General features: G+C 42.7%; 1 protein-coding gene across 1 annotated transcript in view; it reads left to right on the forward strand.

Moving 5' to 3' along the window:
• The first annotated feature begins 1386 nt into the window (after positions 1-1386).
• The window catches only part of LOC109913864 (mucin-17-like), a 15946-nt gene continuing 265 nt past the window's right edge, over positions 1387-17067 (forward strand). Inside the window, exons 1-10 of the mRNA XM_048618510.1 lie at positions 1387-1502; positions 1797-1902; positions 1989-2096; positions 2486-2547; positions 2933-3026; positions 5629-5746; positions 9386-9567; positions 10427-10508; positions 13471-13631; positions 15513-17056. Of these exons, the coding sequence (XP_048474467.1) occupies positions 1842-1902; positions 1989-2096; positions 2486-2547; positions 2933-3026; positions 5629-5746; positions 9386-9567; positions 10427-10508; positions 13471-13631; positions 15513-17056 (2412 nt within the window). The 5' untranslated portion in view covers positions 1387-1502; positions 1797-1841. The remainder of the gene's footprint in view (positions 1503-1796; positions 1903-1988; positions 2097-2485; positions 2548-2932; positions 3027-5628; positions 5747-9385; positions 9568-10426; positions 10509-13470; positions 13632-15512; positions 17057-17067) is intronic.

Raw genomic sequence — 17067 nt, forward strand, 5'->3', positions numbered from 1 at the left:
CATTTTAAAGGACAGGCATGTAAAATGGTGCACCAGCAGCAGAGCGAGCATAACAGGCATGCATAGAGTCATAAAGTGAAACAGCACGGAAACAGACCCTTTGGTCCAACCAGTCCATGCCAAACATATCCCAAACTAAACTAGTCCCACCTGCCTGCTCCTGGCCCATATTCCTCCAAACCATACATTTTCCTTGAAAGATAACAAAATAGCAGAGGGTGAAGTTCCTAAATCTAGAGATGTCAGTGAATGCAGCACTTTGTGTCAAATTACCACAGGTCAGTCATCTCAAAAGGCGGATGCCAAAACCCCATGATACATCTGGAGCAAGGCTTGGGAGAATTGAAGAATGCTCAGCAAACATTACACTTCAGTAGTGTGTCTCATTCTAATCAGTGGAATGGAATGCAAAGGAGATATTGAAGACGACATATTGTGGGAATGAGCCAACAAAAGAAACGTTGAACTGCAGGGATAGATTCAAATCGCAACTTGACTGTTGTGTTATTTTACCAAGTATTATCCCGTACAGGGGGGAGGTGAGTATGCTAATTTGTGTTAATGAATGCCTCATGCTCACTGTGTCAAATAAGCTGAAAAATTTTTCTTAATGAAAAATATTCGATAAAGGAAACACTCCAGAGTGCTTCAAATGAGGCATTAGAGCAAATGGTCAAAAGTTTGATCATTACAGTCAGTCTTAAGAATCATCTTAAAGGAGCAGCTAGAGGTTCAGAAAGACGGAATTCAAGAGTTTAGTGTGTCGGCAGCTGAATACATGAGCCAGTTGTGAAGTGATATATCGGGGGCTGGATTGAGGTGCAAGAATTGGAGGCATGCAAAGATTTTGTTGGATGGTAGGACTGGATGTGGTTACAGAGACAGGGAGGGGGCATGGAACAATTTGAAAACAAGAACAAAAATGTTAAAATTGGCCTATGCTGGGGATCAGTGTAGATCGGTGAGAACTGGGGTGACACATTTCATTTTAGATTTTTAAAGTCAATAGACAGACTTCAACGCTGGAATTGAGTTTGTGAGATCATGTTTTACTTGGGTTGAAGAATATCATTGTTTAATGTTTGAGAAGTTAGAAGCTGCTATCTCTCCAGTTCCAAAATGTGTTGGCAACCAGGCTCTGCTGCCAATAAGCAACTCTGCTGTTGTTTGCTCTTTTCAATGTCAAAATAAAATGCCTTCTCATTTTTAAAATGCTTTCAACAAGTTGGGTCAACACAGTGATATAACACAATCAGTTAACAAAACATTGTACATTCAGCACATATTTCAGATTAGGGTTCTTGCTTTTTGGTTTTCTCTGCCTCCGCCTCTTCCCAAATAATAGCTTTCCCCTTACTTTCTGTAACTCAGTGCTGCAAGCCAGCTGTGTGCGCATGGTTTATTCATTACTCTGCTCTGACCACGTTGGGTTTTATTTGCCATGAACTGAGGGAGGAAAGTCGCAGAGAATGGGTATGCTAAGCCGATGAGGAATAAAAGTGGTATGTGTAGTTGATTTGTCTACATAGCTGTACAGAAAAAAAAAAGTCAAAACAGATTTTTTATCATGCAACTGAGCAAGATGCTGGTGTGCCCAGCCATTTTGAACAAGTTGAGCTCTGAGCAAGTTATAACATAGATACTGCACCAGTCCATAGTTGATAGGTGGAAATGGCTTTGATAAAATGTCTAACCGCATTTGTCAGATTGGTCCAACTAATTAGAAGTGTTGCAGAATGCCAGCATGCTTTGGTTCCTTTGCTTGTTAATGTTTTACTGCCTCCTGATGTTTCTAGGAGCTGCTGATGCTGAATACCAGTTTTTGATATTTCTGCTGAGTCATGAGTTTAAGGAACAGAGAGTGGCAATTCCTGTTTCTCATCTTGGCTGTTGTACTGAAAGGTAGTGGCGGTTTTCTTTTCACTTTGTACTATGAGCAAGATATTCTAATCTCTCTGTTGTAACAACTGTCTCTGTAAATACTGCAGCAGTCAGACAGAGCGAGATTAAGAAGCAAAACAACAGCTTTCTTCTGGATACCATTCAAACCAAGACAGTCGTTACAGCAGAGGATGCAATTGTCAGGATTAACCAGCGTAAGTTCCTGAATTAACATCTTGCTCTATTTCACTGTCACGAAACTGTTCTTCAGTAGCTGCCAGGCAGTTGCTGTAGGACTGTGGGTGAAGTCTTTCCTTTTTCGAATAATTGACTCCTTTAACTGTACGAATTCCAGAGATCGATCTCTCTCTTTCCAAATCCCCCTCCACTGCAACTTCCCCAACAATGGAATAGAAATTTGTCCACTCCCCAAGTATAGTTTTTTTTTGCAGCACTTCAAAATCAATCCAAATGTTTAATTACATTGCCGTGTTGTAAATTGCTTTGTTGGTACTGTAGTTGTCTTCTTGTCACTGGCTGCTTGATACACCATCTTGATTGGGCTGATGGATCAAGCCATGAACATTTGCCCTCCTGCTTATAGGAATATTTCGATATGAAAAGCCATGGAGGAACTTCCTCATCGAAGGTGACATTGTCAAACCTGTAAGTTCCTTTCAGTTGTATTTCAATTTTTTACCAATGAATGCAGGATGCTCCATGGCCCCTTCTAGCTTAGAGAGAGTGCATTATATACTGTGTTGACACTGATTATATTTTGTTCTTCTGCCAGTAGAAAGTGCCTCAGATTTTGGTGCAACTTGATGTTTATTTTTCGCCTCTTAAAGTTTGATTGTTTCCACATTACTGTTGACCTAATAGACGCACTCGTGATGATTCTTGGGATTCTGCAATATTTTGATAGTGAGGCAACGTGTTTATTAGTTTTAAAACTTAAATCTCTGGTACACTGTCCTTGTATTGCATGTGTATCCCATCTTTGGGATGCTGAGTGAACGCAACTTACTATCTTCTTTGCCCCTTCAATCAGCTGTGGAGAAATGCTGTGGTGTCTGACACCAAGACATGGCAGAAATCGCCAGATGGTGTAGTGAGAATTCCATATGAAATATCACAACAGTATGGTGAGTTCTGCCTGAAAACTTGGGTTAGAAATCATTTGTCTTCTTTTGAAAAAAGTAAGTTGGAAAAGCTTTGTTATTGCTCATAATTGGCTCAGAATAGCTCATGTTGATGCTTTCAGTCATTCTTATGTGGAGATCCAGCAGCTGGTCTTCCAGCTGTACAGCCTCGATGGACTCACTGAGATGGACAGAAACAAGAATTCTTCCATTCTCAGTTCATCAGTACCCATCCCAACATCTGAATGCTGATGCTGGTAGTATGTGAGAATCCCAGTGACTCTCACCTTTGTATGTTTTCTGCTGCTTCGTAAATAACAATTCTCAATTTTTCTCCCACTTGTCACATGGTTCTGCCCTGTTTAGATTTTTCAATATGTGTGTGTGCTCCTGTCCTGTTTCTTAGTCAAATGACCATTCATTTTTCAGATTATTGACAGAAGAGGTTTTTCACTGTCTGCTGGGGATGTGCTGCAACTTCAGACATTTGCTCTGAATTCCTTCTGTCAAAACTTTAATTTTGCCAATTTCTCTTTTTTTCTGAGCCCGTGCGTTGTTGAAATAATGGTCAGTTTTTGGAAGGATCGCAGCTAAGTCTGACTGCTGTTCTTGTGCAGCATCCACATTTTCCAGTAAAAGCGAATGACCAGTCAAAAATAGAAATTCAGCCAAGGTTACTCTCTTTAAAGCAGTAACTCTTGTAACACTGTACATGCTGGTGGAATGGCTCACTAAACACCAGGAAGACAGCGTACTTGCGATTCCCCTGCTGTACAAGGCTCAATCGGATCAATTTGGACTTTGGAGAAAGCCTCAACAATGAATTTTATTGGGCGACAGGGATTGCTGTAACTAAGCCCTTGTCTCACACCCTTGCTCTTTCCCCAACTCAAGGGATAATGATCTCTAACATGAAAATTGACAGAGATGAGTTGATTCTGAATTGACCTGTGAATAAGCTTTTAATTTATTAATGAAGCAGCAAAAAAATGATGTTAAAAGATCTTCTGTGTCAGCCATCCTGATGCTTGTTCATCACAGTACATACATCTCTCCCCCATTGATAAGCTGTTCATTGAGTATGCGCATGTTTCATGGACAGGAATTTTTAGTTTATGCACTAATGATTCATCAAGTCCAGAGACAGGTAGAAAACAGGGAAGTGCAGGCCAGTTAGTCTGATAGGAGTCATCGGGAAAGTGCTGGAACCTTTGAGGAAGATCCAAGCAATGCACTTGGAGAACCATCATATTCAGCCAGTATTGTTTTTCTGAAGGGAATTTAGGTTTTGCCAAATCAATTTGAATATGTGAACTTGTAACTAGTAGGATAGTTTGCTGAACATACAGAGCTCAGTGGACATAAAGAGGTTGCAAAGACATATACTCATCTTGAGTAAGTTGGTCTCAAGATGGCAACTGGAATATAATCAAGGAAAGTGTGAGGTTATTCACTTCCGTTCTCAGTATGGAACAGCAAAATATTTTTAAAAGACGTGAAACTTATAAATATTGTTGGTATCAGACTTACGTATACATATACAAGACAAATAAAGTTAACATGCAGGTACAACAATGAATAAGGAAGGTAAATGACATGGTCGCCTTTCTTGCAAGTGAATTCGAGATAAAAATAAAATACATAAAAGTAACAATAAAAATAAAATGCTTGCTGCATTTGTACAGTGCTTAATGACACTATATCTGCAAAACTGTGCATGGTTTTAGTCTCCATCTTGAAGGAATACTTGCATTGGAGGCAGTATGTTTCCTAGGAGACGGGGTTGTCCTGTGATGAGAAAGGATTTAACTGAGTCGACATTCTCTGCAGGTCAGAAGAAGGAGAGGTGATTTTATTGAAAAGTAAAAGACCCTGGAGACCTTGCTGGAACAGATACTGAGAGGTTGTATCTCTTGGCTGATGAAACAAGAGCTTGCGCGCATTCTCAGGATTAGGGATTGATCATTTAGACTGAGAAGAGGAGAAACCTCTTCAGTCATATGTTTGTAAATCAGTTAAATGATCTACTCCATTGTTCAATATCTCTAATGCTGAGATGGTCATTTGTCTCTGGGGAAATAAGTATCTGGGGAGCAGATTGGAAAAAAAGTTTACGGTTCAGCTTCACTCATGATTGTATTGAATGGTCGAGCAAACTTAGAATCATTAAACGTAGAATCCCTTCAGTGCAGAAAGAAGCAATTTGACCCTTCGAGTCTGCACTGACCCTCTGAATAGCATTCCACCTCGACCCTGCCCCCCCATCTTATCTCCATAACCTAGATTTACCATGGCTAACTGATCTAGCCTGCACATCCCTGGACACTATGGAGCAATTTGGCATGGGCCTTCTGGATGTTCAGTGTATTACTGCTTTCATAAATTTTGTTCTGAATGTCTTGCGAGTCTAGCAATTCTACATGTGAAAATGTTCTGTAAAACACAAGACTAAAAAATCAGAGTAGGTGAGTCAGCTTTTGTCAAGAGACACGTAGTACCCAAAATTATTAATGCGTCTTTTTTCCTTTTTCCCTCTTCAGATGATAAATGGTGTCCAGCGTATTTCTGTTCATATTTTCCTTATTTAATTTTTTTTTCTCTTCAGATGAGGAAACTTGGAGCTCCATCAGTCGAGGTTTCAAAGACTTTGAGAAATTCACGTGTGTACGCTTTGTGCCTCACAGTGATGAGAAGGATTTTATTTCCATTCAGCCCATTCACGGGTGGGTAAAACGTGTGGGACCACGGTGTAACTGTCCTGATAAATGTTCTTTCTCATTTGTGACGTGACTCACTGCAGCTGAGCTGGGTGACACTTCAACTTCACTGCTTAAACTCCTGAGCAATGCAATTAAGTGGTCAGGAACAGTGAAGTCGCAACTAGTCATAGAATCCATACAGTGTGGAAGCAGACCATTTGGCCCATCGAGTCCACACCAACCCTCGGAAGAACATCCCACCGCGATCCAACCCCCTACCCTATCCCTGTAATCTTGCATTTCCCATGGCAAATCCACCCAGCCTGCACATCCCTGGACACTATGGGCAATGTAGCATGGCCAATTCACTTAGCCTTCACATCTTTGGACTGTGGGAGGAAACCAAAGTACCCAGAGGAAATGCATGCAGACACAAGGAGAACGTGCACACTCCACACAGACAGTAACCCAAGGGTGGAATCGAACCCGGGCCCTTGGCATTGTGAGGCAGCAGTGCTAACCATTGAGCCACCGAGACACCCTGAGGTGTGGGAAAGAGGGGTTCCACTTTGTGAGGTACTGGTATCATTACTGAGACAGGAGGGAACTGTACCAACAGGATAGCCTCCATCTGATCCTGGGGCCTGGATCCTAGTGGCCACAGGGACTTTAGACTAGTTAAAGTGAGGGAGGCCTCAGTACCAGTTCCTGAAGTTTCCAGAACAAGTAAGAGGACAGAGTGTGTGGACAAGGTCAAGAATCTAACTACAGGCTCAGCAGATAAGGGGCATCTATCAGAACTGGGATGGTCAACATAGGACTGAAGATGTTGCGCGTCAATATGCACAGTTTACCAAACATGATAAATGAGCTTGTCGCACAGCTTGAAATTGGAGGTTACCCAATTGTGGACATCAGAGACATGGTTACAAGGGGATCAGGACTGGGAACTAAATATCCAACAATATGCGTCCTATCAAAAGGGCAGGAAGATGGGCAAAGGGGGTGGCGTTGCCTTGTTAATCAGAAGTCCAGTTAAGATGATAGCAAGAAATGATCTAGAGTCAGAAGGTGTAGAATCTGTGTGGGTAGAGTTGAGGAACTGTAAGGGGAAAAGGATCCTGATGTGACTTATGTATAGCCCTCCTAGTAGTTGTCAGGATGTGGGGCAGAAAATAAATCATGAGATAGAAAAGGCATGTATGAAAGACATTATCAGAAGAATCATGGGGGACTTCAGTATGCAGGTAGTCTCGGAAGATCAGGTTGATAGAGGATCTCAAGTCAAGCAATTTGCGGAACATCTAGGAGATGGTTTGTAGGAGCAGATTGTGGTGGGGCCCACTCGTGAAAAGGCAGTTCTGCATTTGGTGATGTGTAGTGAGGCAGCTCTCTTGGGAGCATTAAGGTGAAGGTACCTGTTGGAGACAGTGACCACAGTATTATAGAATTCACTGTGCAGTTTGAGAGGGACAAGATTGAATCAGATGTAAAGGTATAACAATTGAGTAAAGGTTGTAATGGAGTACAAAGAAATGCCAGAGGAACTGAACAGGTTGCATTAGTCTTCTTGGTGGAAGACACCAGTTACAGACCAGAACTTCAAGACAGTCTGCGGGAGAGGTGAGAGTAGTTGTCATCACTGAAGAGAAGGTGCTGGAGAAGCTGAAAAGCCTGAAGATGGTTAAATCACCTCGACCAGTTGGACTGCACCATTCAGAGGGGATAGCTGAGGAGGTTGTGAAGGCTTTGGTGGTGATCATTCAGGAAGGAATCACTGAAATCAGGGAGGATCCTGAGCACTGAAAAATGGCTAATGTCACACCTCTGTTTAAGATGGGAAGGAGACAGGATGTAGTGATTGTAATGAGGTCAGCCAGGTGGACCTCATAGAATCTGAGTTCCCTGATTGGGGTTGTTAATCTGGTTCAATCAGGGAGTCCTGCCTCTCGGTTATAAACAGGAGCGTCAGGGATTCTGCTCACTCTGAGAGCTGGCTCTGAGAAAACCAGACCAGTGTCAAGTACTAGGCATGTGTAAATTAGGGTGACTTGGTGAGGGGATACCAGCCTCTGTAGAGTTAATTCACAAAAGACGAGAAATTATAAGCCAGTTATACTGAACTTGGTCATTGGTCAGACTTTAGAGTCCATTACGAAAGATGAGTTTGTGGAGTACTTGGGAGTATATGGCTTCATCAAAAGAGGTCATTCCTGACAAATCTGTTAGAATTCTTTGAGGCGATAGCAATCAAGTTCGACAAAGGAGAGCCAGTGAATTGATATGTTTGGATTTCCAGAAGGCCTTTGACAAGATGCCACACAGAAGGCTGCTAAATAAGAGCCCATGGTGTTAGGGGTGAACAATTGTCATGGATAGGGGATTGGCCGCTTGGCAGAAGACAGATTTTGGGGATAAAGGGGTCTTTTTCAGGATGGCATCTGGTGATGAGTAGAGTTCCGTAGAGATCTGTGTTGGGACCACAACTATTCACGTTATACTTTAATGATCTGGACGAAGAATTGTGATAGGATGGAGAGGTGTAGACTCTTCTAAATGGGTAAAGTCTGATTTAAAGATTTGCTTAAGGTTAACATGCAGGTTCATTTTGCAGCTGGGAAGGCAAATACAGTGCTCACATTTATTTTGAGAGGGCTCGAATACAAGAGCAGAGATTTGGTGCTGAGGCTGTATTAGGCACTGGTGAGACTGGATTTGGAATATTAAGTGCGGTTTTGGGCCCTGTATCTAAGGAAGGATGTGCTAGCTTTGGAAGTGGTCCAGCGGAGGTTTCCAAGAATTATCCTGAGAATGAAGGGCTTGTCAGATGAGGAGTGGTTGAGGATTCCGGGTATGTCAGAGAGAGGTACTTGGAATACTGTGAGTAGTTTTGGAAGGATGTGCTGGCCTTGAAGGGGGTCCGGGTAGGTTACGAGAATGATCCTGGGGATGAAGGGCTTGTCATATTCAGAGCAGTTTAGGTCTGTGGGTCTGTACTTGATGGAATTTAGAAGGATGAGGAGGGATGTAATTGAAACTTATAGAATACTGAGAGGCCCTGAAGTGGATGCATTGAAAATGTTTTCATTAGAGAGACCAGGACCTGAAGGCACAGCCTCAGAGTGAAGGAAGTGACCTTTCAGAACTGAGATGAGGAGGAATTTCTTTAGCCAGAGGCTGGTGAATCAGTGGGATTCATTGCCTCAGAGGTCTGTGAATTCCATGTCATTGAATGTCTTTAAGACAGAGATGGATAGGTTCTTGATTAGAGAAGGGATGTAGGCTTCTGAGAGAAGCAGGCGAATAGTGTTGAGAAACACATCAGTCACGTTTGAGTGGTGGAGCAGATTCCATGTGCTGAATGACCTCAGTCTACTCTAATATCATATGGTCGTGTGGTCTTATTTTCAGATGTGATTTCAGTGCTTCTTACCACATGACATTAGACAAATTAGAAAGGTAGCTGGTTCGGTAAAAGCGAGCCAAGAATTTACCCTGAAATTAATTATTAAAAGCAAAATCTTGGATTTATCAAATGCTTTTCATGAACTTTGTTTGTCCCAAAATGCCTTAAAACCAATGAGGTGTTTTTTTTTGCCTCAGATATTAATTGTTGTTTCAGTTTTGTCAATATGTTAATGACCGTTTACTTCTGTCACTTAGGTGTTACTCATCTGTAGGCCGTGTTGGTGGAATGCAGCTCATGTCACTGAATCACCAGTGCTTGAAGAAGGGGAAAGGTGTTGTTGAACATGAGATTATGCATGCACTTGGCTTCTGGCATGAACATGCGAGGAGCGACCGAGGCAAATACATCAAGATTGAGTGGAAGAATGTGTGGCCTGGTAAAGCGTTTTCTTCCCCCTTACTCCTTGCTGCTTGATACAAATGTGTGTAATCTCCTTGTCGGTAGCAAGTTGAACCTTAAAGCAAGCTCATGGGATTTCACTGCCAGAGGACCATGAAAAGAATTCACAGCACACAGACAAGCATTTGGCCCAACAGGTCCAAGCCTGTGATATGCCCTCTGTGAGCCTTCTCCTGCCCTTTTTCATAGAACTCTGTCAACATATCATCCTTTTCTTTTTACCTTTTTCATCTGGATTCCCTGAAATGCATCTAAAGTATTTGCTTGAATGACACCTATGGTTGCTCATTCCACATGGATACCGAAATATTTCCTGAATTCCATATTGGATTTACTTCAATTATCTTGCATTTATGTTCCTTACTTGTAGTTCTAATCGCAAGCAGAAATATCTTTTCCACCGCTGCCCCATGAAACCATGTTATAATCATGAAGATTTCTATCAGATCAGTCCCTCCAGTTCCTCGAGGAAGCACTCGTAAAGTGAAGATCTGCCCCAGTGATATTTGCTTTCACACCCCTCTTTAGAAATGCAGCCTGAGAAGGGTAAAGCAGCTTTTTATCAATCAAACATTTCAATGAGGTGTGTGAATCTGAGAAAAAAGCTGCTATAAACTGGATTAATCACTGTCCATAGGTTCTGCTGAAAGGGAAGAGTAATTAAAGTTCAAGCTACTCGACTGGAATAAATTTGTTGACATGATGGATGCCCAATGGTTTTCAGTGGAGTGTTTTCATTAGTTGATCAGAACATGATAAATGACAAAAATATCTCAAAGAAATGTAATTGTGTTTCGCTTTTGTGTGTACCATTGACTCCCTGGCTTCTGTTTCAGGTTATGAACATAATTTCTTGAAACAAAACACCAACAATCTTGAGACCAAATATGATTATGGCTCCATTTTGCACTACAGCAGGTGAGAATGGTGCCGAGTTGGTACATGGGAGTTGGTAAGCCACTTCTCTCTCTCTTTCTACCTTAATGTGGAGGAGCAGCAGCCTGAACAGCATCCCTGGGACTTGCACCGCATTCACGTCTGCCGCAAAGCCTTGAAATGAGATGCAGTTTTTGCAATTCCTGTGATTCTTAATCTGCATGTCAGCCACAACCTTGCATTTTCTGTAAACTTGAACGTATCCAAAACTTCTGTTAGTATTTTAAATTACAGCAAATCTATTCACTCATCACCCTTGTGTTAGCTGGCTAATGTTAGCTCCTGATCCAACAACACTTTTTTTTGGGAAAGACTCTTCATTGTTGTTTTCAGATTTCCTCACGGGTTTACCTGCTCCCTCCAGCCCAAAAACTTTCCAGACTCTCTTCACTGCACCAATTCTGCCTCTTCAACATCCTTGGTTTTCATTGCTGCACCATTTCTCTTTGCTTGTGGGCAGCACGGTGTCTCAGTGGTTGGCACTACTGCCTAACAGTGCCAGGGACCCAGATTTGATTCCACCTTTGGGTGACTGTCTATGTGGAGTTTGCACCTTCTCCCTGTGTCTGCCTGGGTTTCCTCTGGGTGCTCTGGTTTCCTCCCACAGTCCAAAGATGTGCAGCTTAGGTGGATTGGCCATGCTAAATTGCCCATAGTGTTCAGGGATGTGGAGGCTAGATGGGTTAGCCATCGGACATGCAGAGTTTCTGGGTTAGGATGGGTCTGAATGGGATGCTCTTTGGAGGGTCAGTGTGGACTTGATGGCTGAATGGCCTGCTTCCACACTGTAGGGATTCTATATTTAAACGTGAGCTCTGAGTTTTTGAATTCCTTCCCTAAACATCTACCTTACTGCTCATTTATAAAGTAATTCTTCAAATCTCCCCCTTTGAGCAAGCTTTTGAAGAAACCCTGGAGGAGTACATAATGAATAAGGGGAAAAGTTAAAAAGGAAATTAGGAGAGCATAAAGAGGCATGAGAAAATAATGGCACATAAAATAAAGGAAAGAACTAAGTTATTTTACAAGTACATTACAGTTGGAGAGGGAACTAGGGTAAGAGTAGAGTCATTCAGGATTGCACTGGTAATTTGTGCATGGGGCAAGAGGACATAAGCAGGTTCTATGTGAATGTTTTGTGTTGGTGTTCACGAATGAGAGGGATAGCGTGGAAAGAGAAATCAGGTCGAAGAACTATGATTTACCGAAAGAAATTAGCACAGCAGAGAGGAGATTCTGGCAGGCTTAAAAGTAGAAAAATCTCCAGGGCTTGATGAAATGTAACCCAGGCTGTTGAGCAAAGCAAGCGAGGAAATAGCCGGGAATAATTTTGAGTTCCTGTCTGGCTACAGATGGCTGGAGGACAGCCAATGTGGTACTGTTATTCAATCAGGGGGCAAGGGAGAAATCAAACTATAGGCCAATCGTTCTAACGTCTAGTAAGGAAACTATTGGAAGCAGTTCTGAGAGTCAGAATCAATCTGCATCTGGAGAGTAGGGATTACTGAAGAACTGTCATATTGGTTTTGTTGAAGAGAGGTCATGTCTGACTACCTCAGTTGAATTTTTCAAAGAGGTGACCAGGTATGTAGATGAGGGCAGTGCATCCAATGTTGTCTGCTTGGACTTCAACAAGGCCTCTGATAAAGTGCCACATGGGAGACTGAAAGCAAATCTCATAGCCCATGGAATCCAAGGAAACTTGGCTACTTCAATCTGCAATTGGCCAAGTTGTAGGAAGCAGAGGGTGACAGGAAACCTATGTCCCATGGGGGTTCCACAGGGATTAGTGTTGATGCCTTTGCTGTTTGTGATAAATATATTTGATTTAGATTGAATGCAGGAGGGTTTATCACAAAGGTTGCAGATCATATGAAAATTGGTGGTAAATTGTGAAGAGGTTAACCTTAGATTACTGAAGAATATAAAGGGGCTGGTCAGATGGGCTGATCATTGACAAATGGAATTCAATCCAGATCATTTAATATGAGGCGATGCACTTGGACGCGACAAAAAAGGCAAGGGAATACATGATTAACAGTGGAACCTTGGGTAGCACCCAAGGTGGATCAGAGGGACCTTGGTGTGCGTGCCCAGCGGTCCCTTCAGGTAGAAGGACAGGAATATTAAGTGGTTAAGAAGGCATTTGGGATACTCACCTTTCATAGCTAGGCATACAGTTTAAGTGCAGGGAGATGATACTGGAACTGTATAAAAGATTAGTTCGGCTGCATTTTGAGTATTGTGTGCAGTTCTGGAATCCAAATTTTAGGGGTGAGGTGATTACACTGGAGAGGGTGCAGAAGAGACTGACCAGGATGTTGCCTGGGTTGGAGAGATTTGGATAGGAAGAGAGATTGAACAGACTGGGGTTGTTTTCCTTGAAGCAGAGGAGACTGAGGGGGACAAAATTGAATTGCATAACATCATGAGGGGCATAAACAGGGTTGACAGGAAGAAACTTCTCCCCATGATGGATAGGATCAATGACTGTGGGCATAAATTTAAGGTTAGGGGGCATGATATTTAAGAGGGTTTGAGGAAAAATGTTTTCACCCAGAGGTTTCTGGGAATCTGGAACCTACTGCCTGTCAGGATGATCGAGGCAGAAGCTCTCAAAACATTAAAGAAGTATTCAGAGGTACTCTTGTGATGCCAAGGCATACAATCCTCTGGGCTAAGTGCTGGAAAATTAGATGAGAATAGTTAGCTGGTTGTTTTTGACCAGCATGGACCCAGTGGCCTGAGGAGCCTTTTCCTCTGCTGTGGACCTTTATGACGATAATTCTATTGACTGTCACAGCTTATCATGTGTCTTGGTTTCAAAATTTATTTGATAACCCTCCTGTGAAGCCCCTTGTTATAATGTGTTGGTGTGATTATATGCAAGTTTTCAGTCATCAGGCATGATTTAATATGCAGTATAATTTTTATTCAATTGTAGGACTGCATTTTCCAAGAATGGACAGCCAACCCTGAGACCTCTAATAGATACAGATATTATGATTGGCCAGCGAATCCGCCTGAGTGAGCTCGACTTGTTGAAGATTAATCGACTGTACAACTGCACCATGCACCTCAAAGATAAGGCCAATGTTTTGAAACGTAAGACTGTGAATAAGTCTCAATCTTATTCAATCTGTGTGAGAAACAAGAAAGAAATCAGTCGAAATTTCTGCTGGTTTTTGTTAGTGATCACAGCAGATTTGCATTAAGAGGCACTTTTTTGGATTTTTCTGATCAGCTCCCACTTCGTGTCATGGATTTCCCGTGATTTTTCTCACCTGGCACTGGTTTTCTGCTTGCCCCTGAATCCTTTATTTGGGAGGGTGGGAATTAAATCATTTTTGCTGTCAATGCATTGCTGATGGTTATTTAGGTTCTTCCAACCAAAATCTGATGTTGCTTTAAGTGTTGCTGAATTAGACCTCGATCTGTCTTGTCTTTGATAAGCATCCATGTGATCCAAAAGTTTTTAAAAGGCTTTTGTGGGAGCTTATTCCAGTTTTAATCAAAGAATCTGGAGTTGCAGTCTGAGGGGGTGATTGTTTTGCCACTATGTGCACAAGAGAAGGTTTCAATCAAAGAGCTATCTGAAGAATCTATCAAATTAGGTTCACATTCATTGTCCCTCATGTGATCAGGGATGGAAAATACATGATTCTTGGCTTTGCAGTTTGACAATGTCTCTTATCCTAGCTGGGTAGGTGGGTAGTGTCCATCTGTTCTTCAATGAACAGTGAATCCTTTTATCTGTCTGATAAAAAATGACATTGGACAAGGAGAATGGTATGTAGATATATCTCAGTGTTGGTACAGTCTGCTGCTTGTATATGTTTTGAGATTGCAGATACGGAAGTCTTTCTGCATAAGAAGGTCGTGATCCCATAACAAACATATTTGTGTTCAAACAAAAATAGTAGAAAACTTTGTCTTATGATTTAAATGCCTTTTGAAGAGGATCGCTGATTTGGTTTTCACTGTTTAATATCAGTGACATACCAGGAGCTGTGGTTAAGCACATTCCTTTCAATTCCAACGCATGTCCTTCACGCAACAGCCTTGAGTCACAGCTTTCTGTCTGTATTGGTCAAGTCTCTCTTTCTATGTATGTGGACATAATTATTTTTGATTATTAACTCGGTCCACTTGCCTGCATTGAGGGAGAGGTTTCTCTGGCCCACTTCCATCTTCATGAGTCCTGATGATGCTGTGATAGAAGAATATGCAAGTTCTCTGGCCAGTGTTTCTTCTTCTCTGCACTGAGGGGCTGCCTTTCCCACACGTGCCTTTACCACTCTGCTTCAGCTTGAAGCCACTGGAGTTGTGCCTCTTGGAGCAAAAGAGACTTGGTTAAGTGTTCAATAGTGGGGAAGGTCTTGATGTTACAAATGAGGATAAGTTGTTAAAGTGGTCGATTGATGATCAGAAAACACAGAGTGAAGGTGGCGATGAAGAGATAAGGTGAGGAACAGTTTGATGTTTCTTTTAAATGCATTGAGTGATGATCTTGAATGTTTTGCATAAGGGTGGTGGAAGCAGATCCAAGGGTAGCATTTAGAAGAGAACTGGAAAAATATTTGAATGGAGAAAATATTACTGAGCTATGGAGAATAAGCTGAGGAATGGAACGAATCAGATAAATTCCATGGCCATCAGGTCTGGAGCTAAGTTGGAAAAGTGGCTGAAACAGATTGAATGGCAACTTAAAAATCCTTTCAAAACATGTAGAGCTGGCAGGAAGAGTGGAAACTGCCCCACCTGCTATGCAATTGGTTTTTACGCACATTGTACTCTGTGGCAAGCATCCTCCTCATGTCCAGGGACTGCTGATAGATAGCTCCATCATGGGTATTGTGGATTGAGTTGTTTCCTTCTGCATTGTCTCATAATATGTGAAACCTGAACAACTGACATTTTAAAGTTGTAAATCCTGATTTAAACTGTTCCATTTCCTTCCACCCCATCCCACCCAAAACACCTTAGGTCTTCCATTGCTCAACGAAAGTGGTTCCTTGCGTGAACTTGGAAGAGCCAAAGAAGCAAGGAGATTAAAACCTCTTTTGGATATCTCTCCTGAAACAGCTAAAGTGAGAGTTCACACGCCAGCACAGCTGGTGGTGAGTTTGCGTGGGAATGGGTCCACAGTGGATCAAAGTATGGCCATTGTGCATGAATATCCCAAATGCATTCTCCTACGCAAGTGTGCACCTATTAGTCGACTGACTAAGTCAGGGCCTGAAGTCTACAATATTTCTTTCATCACAGCATTCAAGGAATCAGCAACTGAAGCCTCTGGGGACCAGAGCAGGCCTGTTAGGGCACAGATTGGTAAAGGAAAAGCTAAGACATTTCTGCTTTTGCCTTTTGCTCAGAGTCTGATGACAAACTCAGTGACCACGGACTCATCTCTGCATGCAATGTCTCCTACACTGGCGCAGGGATCTCTAGCTCAAGGACCTGCACTTTGCCCCAAAACATGTGTCAGATGCTGTACCAAGGAACACGTTTTGCATCCACACAGCCAAAAGCCAACGGATAAGATTGAACCATTGGCAGGAACTCTGCACACAGTTAAATCTGACACCCAGACTCAAGCGACAGTGTGGTTTCTGGCTGACTTATTGACCACTGGTCAGCAAGATCCTCAACCAGTCAGCTGGTCTGACCTACCAGACGCACATACACAAACCAGCAATGTTGCTCATCAAACTCTGCCGTCAGTTGTACTTGTTCCCACTTTGACCAATTTAAGTTATTCATTGAATATTCCTGACCTAATTCCAAACCAGAGCCATCAAAAAAAATTACCTTTTCATTCTCTGATCACCTGCACACAGAAGATTGGTCACTTCAAATCAATGAATCCAGCCAGTCAGTTTGAAATGCCAGCCAGGCCTCTGCAGTCCAGCATCTCGATAAAGGAAACCACAGGAGCACCTGAGATTCTTTTCACAGAGTTTCCCAACAGAATGGTCACACAGAGAAGTGCACTAGTAGGGTCCTCATATGAAAAAAAGATGCCTTTTCTTCTGAAAACTAGAGGCCATGCTTGTGGGAACAAGGCATTTAATTCACGTGACTTTTTGCTGACAACCGTACCTAAACCGAAGGGCACCCTGCTGGTGTCCACTCCAACTGCAGCGACTCTAGTGGCATCCACTCGACCTGGTGACAACCTGTTGGTGTCCATCTCCCCCGCAGACACTCTGCCAGTGTCGACTCCCCCCGCAGACACTCTGCCAGTGTCGACTCCCCCCGCAGACACTCTGCCAATGTTGACTCCTCCCACAGACACTCTGCCAGTGTCGACTCCCTCCGCAGACACTCTGCCAGTGTCGACTTCCTCCGCAGACACTCTGCCAGTGTCCACTCCCCCCGCAGACACTCTGCCAGTATTCACTCCCCCCGCAGAGACTCTGCCAGTGTCCACTCCCCACGCAAAGACTCTGCCCGTGTCCACTCCTGCCACAGATGCCCTGCCAGTATTCACTCCCCCCGCAGAGACTCTGCCAATGTCAACTCCCCCCGCAGAGACTCT

This window comes from Rhincodon typus, chromosome 40, assembly GCF_021869965.1.
Source record: "Rhincodon typus isolate 14 chromosome 40, sRhiTyp1.1, whole genome shotgun sequence".
Taxonomy (NCBI): domain Eukaryota; kingdom Metazoa; phylum Chordata; class Chondrichthyes; order Orectolobiformes; family Rhincodontidae; genus Rhincodon; species Rhincodon typus.